Raw genomic sequence first — 9,922 nt, 5'->3', positions numbered from 1 at the left:
AGCAGGAATCTACGTGCTGGCTCAGTCCCAGTAGAGTTTTGTCTGTAGTTTTGCTGCTAATGTCTGATTTTGTGATACCTGTGAGATCGCAAAAACAGGGGGAAACTGGTACTGGTGAAGGAGGGTATGGAACTGGGACGGGGCATGGCCACAACTGGTATCATCCTGGGCTTTGTTGATGTCACTCCTGCGGCTTTTGCACAGGTCCCGTTAAAATGAATCTGTGCTTTGGAGATATGCTCCCAAGCTTCTCTTTTTTCTGAGGTGGAGACAAAAATGCCTGAAGAGAGGGACAATGGAGGTTTTTTCCATCTGTTCTTCACTGTATTTTGAGTTCGTTACCTCTTGTCCACCTCTTGGTGACATTGCTGGGATCTGGATGTACCGAGGTACCACATGAACATCCAGCTCGTGGCTCCATTTGCTGGAAGTTTTCTTTCTCTGGAAGCCTTTCCGACTGAAGCTGGCCTGAAGGAAATACAAAATTTTAATTCATTATAAAATGTTCAAATTACTTCTGGCCCTTATCTCTGGAATAAGTGGTTTAGAAAGGGGAAGCCAAAGGCTTTGGATTTCTGTGCATAAATACAAGTCCTTAGTCATCCTATTAGACATGGACACAGGTTTAGGGAACAGAACTGGCCTTGAGTTTCCTTCAGATCCGTAAAATCTTGGAATCACCGAACTGTTTATGTTGGAAAAGCCCTTTGAGCTCCTCCAGTCCCAGCGCTGCCCCAGCACTGCCAGGTCCCCACTGACCCTCAGCACCACCTCCACACGGCTGATCAAACCCTCCAGGGATGGGGACTCCACCACTGCCCTGGGCAGCCTGGGACAGGCCTGCACAACCCCAGCGGCGAAGAAGTGGTTCCTCGGGGACAACCTCAATCTCTCCTGTAACAACTGGAGGCCGGTTCCTCTCGTCCTGTCACTTGTTCCTGGGCAGAAGAGACCAACCCCCACCTCACTCCAGCCTCCTGTCAGGGAGTTGTGGAGAGCCAGAAGGTCTCCCCTGAGCCGCCTTTTCTCCAGGCTGAACCCCCCCAGGTCCCCTGAACCCCAGGTCCCTTATCTGCTCCTCAGTGCGCTTGTGCTCCAGACCCTGCTCCAGCTCCGCTGCCCTTCTCTGGACACGCTCCAGCCCCTCAATGTCCTTCTTGGGGTGAGGGGCCCAAACTAAACCCAGGATTCGGAATGCTTGCCTGGGGATGTTGTTTGTCCTTAGAGAGGCGCTGCTGCTGTTCTCTGAGTGATGCTGCTGAGCTGGCTGTGTTCACCCTGAGCAAACCTGTAGTAAAAGCTCTTTTCCTGCCGTGTACTTTCATTTGTCATCTTCAGCAGGGGCCTGTTTCAGAACAGTTTTCTGTGATTCAGTTTTCAGCCCCTACATGCCCAAACTGGGGTTTCTGGTAGTGTCAGTTAGCTGGGTTATGCAAATTCTGTGCCGAAAGTCACAGACCCTGAGCTCTGATTTTTCCCTTTCAGGCTGAAGTTGTGAAAAAAGAAGCGAGGATTGAGGAGCCGGGTCCAGGCAGGTACGTGGGACAGTGACTGAGGGGGCCTTGTCCATCTGGTGTTCCTGGAGTGCCCATCCAGGACTGAATGGGTTGCTGAGCCCTCTCCACCTCAGCTCGATGAACAGACCTGCTGCAAGATCCACCAACCATCCCCTGCTGTCGCTTCTTCTAAGCTTTGCGTGTCCCGTGTGTGCAGGACGTTGTGTCATGTCTTGCTGCAGTGTCTGTGGGTTCTTTGAAGTCTGGCGCTTTCAAAGAATGGGGACAAACAGGGTGAAATCCCGTTTCTGTGCAGTTCCTTGAGTTGTTGTTGCTTTCACTAACTTGGCTGGGATTTTACCGCAGCTCCTGGGGGGCTCGTTGGGATACACATCGGTAAGACAAGGTTTTGTTGGGTTCAACTGGGAAGCAGTGGCTTTATTCTGTCCTGCAGAGCACCTGGCTCCGCTGTTTCTGTTTCCACATGCTAAAAATAAACCGAAAGTTCCTTGTTTAACGTCATTAACTTCATGCTGTGATACAGATCCCTAAAGTGATTTAAAAAGCTGTTGAGCTGCTCTGTTCACATCAGCACCCAGAAAGGGAGCAGTGGTGCTGGTATGTTCCGTTTCAGATTGTTTTATGGACATTGTGTATAGTAAAATTTCTGACTGTGGAGTGACTGTTTGTGGAGTTTAGATTGTTTGATTGATGATGTTTGTTTATAAAGTGATAGATCACTGAAAGAGTCCTTGTTAACAAAAATGGCTTAAAACACTGTCTGTGGCTCAAATCCGTATTTCTAGATAAGTTTTATCGTGAAGAACAAGCAAAACTGTGCATTGATGGCGCTGAACTGCGGTTTCAGGTGATGCTGTTATCCCAGCCACAGCTGTTTCTGAATTTCCCACCCCTGGTTCTTCCTAAACCCCTCATTTCAGGAAACTTTTGCTCAGACCCCAGTTGCTTTTGGAAGCATTTTAGTTTCTGAACTGGCTCCGACTCACACTGCTGGGGTTTGGCCTTGTCTCCTCCTGCTCAGCTGCTGTGGCTAACCGGGTTTTTAGGGACATTCCTTAAGAAGCAAATGATCCAGCTGAAGACCTTGGCCTGTGTTCCTGGGAAGGAACAGAAGGGGCTGCCCTCTCAGGTGCTGGGATGATGAGATAATCTTGAAAAAGCTTTGAGGTGCTTCTGGGAGCCAGGTTGTCCATCCCAGAGCAGTAGTTCATCCAGCCTTGTGGCCGAGGCTCCCCTGAATGCCTTTGCTCTTTTCAAGGGTGATGCTGCCTCTTGCTGGGATCTGTTTTCCTCAGCTGAACCTTTCCTTGGCCAGGGTCAGGACCAACCTCTCCAGCCTTGCCCTCAACTCAGGCAGGAGCAGCTGCATCTGGCAGCAAATGCAGGGCCGGCCTGGGCCAGCTATGTCTGGTTTCACCCTTCACGATGACTTCTGTGCGAGAATCTGCCCAGCAGATCTATGTGCTCTTTCACAGTGCCTGACAGGTCTTTTAAAGGTTACTTAAGCTCCTTGATGCCTCATTGGGCTCACTGCTCTTCATCTCTGTGCGTTACTGCTCTCCTGCCAGTGCTCTGTGGGCTGGATTGACTAAGATCTCGTTTGGGTGATGTAGAGGGTCGTACCTGAGGGCTGGTAGCTAGTGGTGGGGTCCTGGGCTCACTGACCTTTTCCGTTCTCTGGCAGAGTGCACTAGCAGAGGCTGTGGGTGCAGCTCAGCACCGTGGTGGAGCTCGTGTTCATAGAACCACAGACTAGTTTGGCTCGGAAGGGACTTTCAGAGCTCATCGAGTCCAACCCCTGCAAGGAGCAGGGACATCTGCAACTAGAGCAGGTTGCTCAGAGCCCCAAGGTCCAACCTGACCTGGAACGGTTCCAGGGCTGGGGCTTCTCCCACCTCTCTGGGCAACCTGGGACAGGGTCTCACCATCCTCAGTGTCAAACATTTCTTCCTTCTCTCTACTCTGAATCTCCCTATTTTAGTTTAAACTTCCTATGCATCAGTGACAAACCTTCATAGCTGTGCTCTGGGCATTGTGCTCTGCCTTACTCAGTGTTTTGCTCCACAGGCACATGAGCTAGAAAGCTCAGTGGTCTCTCAGATGTCCTAGTGGAAGAGACAGTGGATTTCTGTGGTTCTCGCCTAGTGCAGATATTAACTCACTTTGCCTGTTTCCATCTTCCTGTTGACTCCATGTCTCATGTCTTAGTCTTGTTAATCCTCGTATCTGGCCACTCCAAGGCCTAACATTTTCACCAGTGCTGAGTTCCATTTGCTCGAGTCCACCCTTTCCTTGCTGGCACCATGCAGGGAGCATCACCAGAAGGTTTCTCTGCTCTGTTCTTATTTTCATGAGGGTTTATACAAACATCCACCCCGCAGAAGGTCTGAGGAACCGTAGCACAGGCTGCTCCATTGTGTGTAACCACCTGTCGATTTGGCATTGGTTTCAACATGTAGCAAGGTGTCGGTGTTGCTGTTTCAGCACCTTTTCCATGTGTGAAGTGCTGGGGTGCTCGTTTCCTCAAGCCTTGGTGGTAAAGGGACCACATACATCTCTGATTTTGGGGTCATCGGTGGAGGATTCTTTCTTTCGGAGAAGATTAATGCCCTTCTTGTCAGTGAAGTTCTCTGGAAAGCTCTTTGCTCTGCACCTTGGCCTATGTTATCGGGGGAGCTGGCAGTGGGGTCACCAGTGAACATGGCTGGCCAAAGGCAGCCTCTAGGCACACTTCGTGCTCCCCGCTGCTGTGTGAGGCCAAACCCAAATCAACGCTCCCTCCCCCCAACCCTCAACCCCAAACCCCTGGTCTCTGGCCGCTGAAGTGTTCTCTAGGCGGGTGTCTGCTGTCTTCAAACACAACCTGCTGCTGATTCCTCTGCTGATGCACTTTACCAGTCCAGGGGATGTAAATTTTGGGAACTCGTGTCAGCACTGAGGTCCCAAGGCCTGCCTCCCTCAAGAGGCTGGGCCATGAGTAGCGCGGTCCGAAGGGTCCGAGCTTGCAGTGCCGAGGTGGATTAAACACACAGAAAGCTGCTTGTCTCAATGGTCTTAACTGTTTTAACGCTGCTAGGCCCGATTTCCCAACACTGAGCACTAATGCTTCAGGAAATCCCCCACCAGTGGCGTCAGGAGGGTTCTGGGAACTGTAGAATTCTCAACATAGTTTGATTTCTTCTGTTTCTTTTAAATGCATTTAGCTCTGGCTTGAAAAAATATCCAGAGGGATCGGGAGTGGTGCAAAGAGCAGCTGCTGATCCTCCAGCAGAGCCCAGTGTGGCAAAGAAAGGAGCCATTCCCATCTCTCGTGGCAGCGACGAGGCATCAGCAGGACAGATGGAGCCCTCTGAGCCCCATCTGGAAGGAACAGTGAGGGAGTCGGCTGTGAGACCGGCAGAAATGTTTGCAGAGAAGGTGGACGCTGGGAGTGAAACTCCTGTGACATCTCTCAGATCTGCTGACAGCGAGTTGTCAGAAGTGAAGTTTGAAGAGCTGCCGCCATCTTCCAGTGTGGAGAGGGAAGAGGCAGCTAAAAGTCGTGCTGAACCCATGTTGTCTGAACCTGCTGTTGTATCTGTTCCAGAAAAGGAGGTGAAAGAGGAAGAGGAAGAGTTGGCTGGTCCAGCCACTGACCCACCAGAAGAACTGGCTGATGCAGGCAAGGCTAAAGATGCCCCGCTGGGTTGTGCCATGAAGCCGGCAGTGGGGGAATTGGCTGGGACCGCCCCTGAAATGGTGCCTCCTGATACCGGTGCAGCATCTGTGGAGATGGTGTCGTCTGGTGTCACACAACCAACCAGCAAGTTGGGTGTTCCTGAAAAAAGTGCTATTTGTGATGCTGTGAAAGCCGAATGTGAGACAGCTGTAACTCCAGTAACGGAGAAGAAACCTGTGCTTCAAACTGGATCAGCCATGGAGAAGAAACTGGAGGTAGTTGGAGAGGTGAATCCAGAAGAGTCTGCACTCAAAGGTGGAAGACCTGCAGAGGAGAACCTTGAAAAGTTTTTGGTCAAGACTGGAGCAGAGACAGAGGAGAAACTTGAAAAATCTGTGGCCAAGGCTGGGGCTGCTGTGGAAGATGCTGCAGATGCTGTTGGCGAGAACAATGAGGGAAGGTTAATCAAAGCCCATCAAAATAAGAGAACAGAACCAGCAAAACCCAATGAAACCCCCAAAGCAGCCACGTTAAACTCCTCTTTGTCTGTCAAGGAATGTTCCTCTGTTGGTAAAATGATTTTAAAGGCAGTGGTGTCTCTTCCAGACATCTCCAAGTCAAGAATCCTGTCATGGAGAAACGAGCCTTCCCCATGGAAAGGAGGGGAGCAGAAACCTCCCTCCAAACCTGAGAGCCAAGGCCAAGCAGCAGCAGTGAAGAAAACCCCGTCAAAAGAAGAGGCTTATCCATGCCCTGGTAGCAGCTCACCAAGCTCCGGAGATGCCAGTGACAGATGCCAAGTGAGCAGAAGTTGTGGAGTCATTGGCAAGGGAGGCACTGGGAGGAACTCGCCTCCGCAAGAGAAGGACTCACAAGTGGAATCTAGGGCTAGTTCAAAACAGGCTCAAGAGGGAGGGAGTAGAGCACCCGGCACGAAGAAAGACACCGGCAGCACTAAGGTGAGGAGGGCAGGAAGGCCGGTTCTCTGTGCCTGAGCAGTAACTGACTCCAGGCCTCTCCCAGACGTTGAGTACGGGATGCTGAGATATGTCCCTTGTCCATAATCACCCGGCTGCTCTGGGCCAGCACGATGGCGGGCAGCCAGTCGCTTTTACACGCGGCGTGTGTGGCTCGTTTGAAAAGGTACGTCTGAAGCGAGTCTCCGTTGAGTGTCATAACTTTGTGTCCTTGGATTAGTTCTGAAAGGGAATGAATGCGCTTCATGTCCTCTTGTGAGCCGGTATTTGCTTGGTCAAGCCCTGCACAGACACTGGTTACCGCAAAGAGGCTGCTCAGCAAGGTGTTAACCCGGGACTGGTTGCTAGGGACTGTTTGCCGGGACTGGACGGCTGACGACTGGTGTAGTCCTGTCCTTGCCAAGTGATCAGAAGCAGCAATCTGGACAACCTAAAGTTCATTAAGGGCAAAAATAGCTGAATTTTGTGGTGATTTGTTCTCTTGCTACAGGTCAGTTGGCTGAACTGATTTTGTGGAACTTCTGTCTGGTTTTACAGATGTCTCCGGGTGGCAAAGCTTCAAAGAGTGGCAGCACTACAGGTCAGTTGGCTGAACTGATTTTGTGGAACTTCTGTCTGGTTTTACAGATGTCTCCGGGTGGCAAAGCTTCAAAGAGTGGCGTGGCAGCAGCGGCAGTGAAGCGAAACAGAAACAGGTAAGGATGGAACCTCAAGTGAGCTTCCTGTCAGGGTGTCTCCAAGTTCCTTATTTATTGCCACACTCACGAGAAGGGGAAGGCAGGCTGGTCTTCTCACTCTGTATTTCATCCAATGGGAGGTAGTGAGAACACCTCCATCCATGGTACCTCTTTCACGCCGAGGGGTTGTTGTACGGAGCAGAAATGGTTTTGGTGCAGTGTGGGGTTGGAAGAAGAGCCTGGGAGCCACCAAAGAGCTTAGTTTGCGCTGGTGTAGGAAGGTGGGAGGAGACACGCCCCCCTCTCAGGTAGCTTGGGCTTCGGAGAGGAAAAGCAGAAAGAAGGTGATAACACCCTATAGTGATGAGTCTGTAGATGTAGCGTTCCAGGATCAATGGAAGATCTCCAGGTCAGTAGTGGGTCCCTTTGGAGAAGAGATTTCTGGGATAATGGAGACCTGAACCTTTTTACTCATCTAAGTCCACATCAACTCCTTGCACAGTGTACTGGTGAAGGTGGTGGTCGTGGAGAACACCTCCACGTCTGGTGTTCCAGCTGCGTGTGTTAATTTGCAGCAGGAGATTCCGCCCCCTTTGACAAGAGGCTTTGCAAGGTCCATTCCTTCCAGCTTGCTTTATCAGTTGCAGTCAATCAGAACAGAGAGCTATGTTCTCCTTTTCGTGACAAAAAGGTGCAGCAGTGTTAGATTCTAGTGAAATGTAACCGGATTCTTCACTGGGTCCATGTTGCCTTCAATACCTCTTGAGTTTGGCTCTGACAAATGTTTTTTTTCCTCTCTTCTTGTGTTAGATTTTGATTGGTATCTCAGCTGTGTATGGCTGGTCCTCCTTTCCAGTGGTCCCAGAATAAATTGTGTGGGCACTGATGGCTGCTGGTGTGGCAGACTGCAGGATAGGAGGGATTTGAGATACCACATATGCTTCAGGAAGAGCAAGCCACCAGCGGAGGGGTGTCTGTTGTGCTGCTCAGACCTCGACTGGAAGGAGAAGATGGTCTTCTGGGATGTGTTGGTTAGAGGAATGTGGGGAGGTTCCTGTACCAGGAGTCTCTTTACCTGTCCTGTCTTTGAGAACTGCTTTGGGTTTCTGCATGAAAGCTGATCCCAAAAACTCTTCCACATGAGCCTGAAGGCCCCCAAATTTTTTTCTCTCCTGAAGTCAAGTAATGTTTTTATGTTTTCCCCTTGAGCCAGCTCCAGCGTGTTGATACTTCCATTGGGTGCCCTGAGGTGGAGGGTTTGTGTCACTGGGTGGCTGCTAAACTGTGCTCTATTTGCTTTTTACACTTCCTAGGAAGAAGAGCTGTTCCCGTTCAACCTGGATGAATTTGTCACTGTGGACGAGGTTGTAGAGGAGGTCGAGTCCCCAGTTAAAATGCGGCGAAATCCACCAAGAGGGAAGAGGAAAGATGGTGCTAAACCCAACTCCTCCTCAGAGCCCAGTTCTAAGAGGAGAAAGGGGAAGAGCTCTGTGGCACATGCGGCTGAGAGTGAGCTCTCGTTTGTCACTCTAGATGAGATCGGTGGGGAGGAGGATGTGACAGCGCAGCTCATGGGCGTCACTAGTTTAGAAGCCCTCAGTGACCCGCAGGGTCTGGTTGTGGTGGACGAAGTGATGGAAGAGGAAGAACTTCTGTTGGAAGCAGTGAAGGATCCCCAATCACTCGTCACTTTGGACGAGATCTCTGAACAGGAGGAGCTCGGGCCTCATAAAGATGTCCCTGCATCAGTGTTCGAGGAGCAGGATTTGAAAGCTGAACCCCTAGTGACTGTAGATGAGATTGGTGAAGTAGAGGAGCTGCCTCTGAATGAGCCGACAGAGCTGATCGTCAAGGAGGTGCTCCAGCACAAAGAGGATGATGATAAAGCGGTTGCTGAGGACACTGGAGATGGTGCTCCCTCCCAGGTGCCGGATGATCCCAGCGCTTTGGTGACAGTGGATGAAATACAAGAGGACAGTGAGGACAACCCTCTAGTGACACTGGATGAAGTTAACGAAGATGAAGATGATTTTCTGGCCGATTTTAATCGCCTGAAAGAGGAGCTGAACTTTGTTACAGTAGATGAAGTTGGAGAGGAGGATGAGGCAGAAGAAAATACTTTCCCAGGGAAAAATCCAAATAAGGATGAAGATGATGAAGATATCGTTGCTGTTGCAGGACCAGAAGAAGAAGAAATCGCTGCCATGGCAGGGCCAGAGGAGGAGGATATTGTTGCTGTTGCAGGACCAGAAGAAATGGAAATCCTGGGAGAGATGAGTCCAGCTGAAGTGATGGCAGTCCCCAAGTCAAAAGGTAAAGGAACCACTCATCGTTTCTAGAGGGGAAGTAGAAAATGAGAGGCTTGTACCCAGCACCACGGGCAGGGAGATCCTGCAGCAAGCAGGAGACCCCGAAACCCCAAAGCTTTGGCTGAGAGAAATAGAGAGACATTGGGGAACTAATGGAGACAGGGTGGGGAGCTGCTGGAGGTGGGTTATTGTACGTAGCACTGCACCAGTTCATTACAGTCCCTAATTACGGGGCCAAACATCATTAAACCAGGTGAGTCAGATGGAACGGCCACAGCTACAGAGAGGGAACAGTCTCCGGGATGGATCTGGAGGAGAAACCGCAGCAAAACTTCAGCAGCACGGAGTTAGTGGAGGGTTAAGGTTGTCCAGTGCTGAGCAGGGAGAGCTGTGGATAACACACCAGAGAGGGTCCCTGGCCGAGGCGAGGGTTCTGTGTGCTGCAGTACCCTGCTCGGTACTTCTCCTGCCTCACTCTAAAAAAGCCTCTGGAATACCCAGGCCCTTGAGCTGATTTCAGGCGGGATAGAGATAGGTGTGAGATCAGTTGTTGAACATGTGTTTCTGGCCCACAGAAGCTCAGCCGGTATCAGGAGATAAAGCAGCAGAGTCTCAGCAGAAGAAACCAGCTTCTTCCGGCATACTGAAACCTCAGAGCACTCCCAAAGGTAACACCAACCCGCCACCCTGAGGGCTCCCTGAGTTCCGGGCTGGGAGGAGGTTCCCTGCCCGTCAGAAAGTGCCTCCTTCAACACAGGCCTCAGGCGTGTCATGGCCCATGACC

At 50.9% G+C, this 9,922-nt stretch overlaps 1 protein-coding gene across 1 annotated transcript in view; it reads left to right on the top strand.

The window, feature by feature from the left end:
* ZNF638 (zinc finger protein 638) overlaps window positions 1-9,922 on the top strand; it is a gene marked incomplete at both ends in the record, with an annotated part of 30,866 nt that overhangs the window by 19,779 nt on the left and 1,165 nt on the right. Inside the window, 7 exons of the mRNA XM_010133716.1 lie at window positions 1,486-1,535; window positions 4,973-5,490; window positions 5,782-6,134; window positions 8,143-8,396; window positions 8,430-8,934; window positions 8,974-9,142; window positions 9,714-9,806. Coding sequence (XP_010132018.1) covers window positions 1,486-1,535; window positions 4,973-5,490; window positions 5,782-6,134; window positions 8,143-8,396; window positions 8,430-8,934; window positions 8,974-9,142; window positions 9,714-9,806 — 1,942 coding nt within the window. The remainder of the gene's footprint in view (window positions 1-1,485; window positions 1,536-4,972; window positions 5,491-5,781; window positions 6,135-8,142; window positions 8,397-8,429; window positions 8,935-8,973; window positions 9,143-9,713; window positions 9,807-9,922) is intronic.

This window comes from Buceros rhinoceros, unplaced genomic scaffold (genome assembly GCF_000710305.1).
Source record: "Buceros rhinoceros silvestris isolate BGI_N320 unplaced genomic scaffold, ASM71030v1 scaffold9683, whole genome shotgun sequence".
Lineage (NCBI taxonomy): Eukaryota > Metazoa > Chordata > Aves > Bucerotiformes > Bucerotidae > Buceros > Buceros rhinoceros.
Note: the sequence above shows the minus strand (reverse complement) of the source record. Positions and strands in the feature narration are given on the sequence as shown.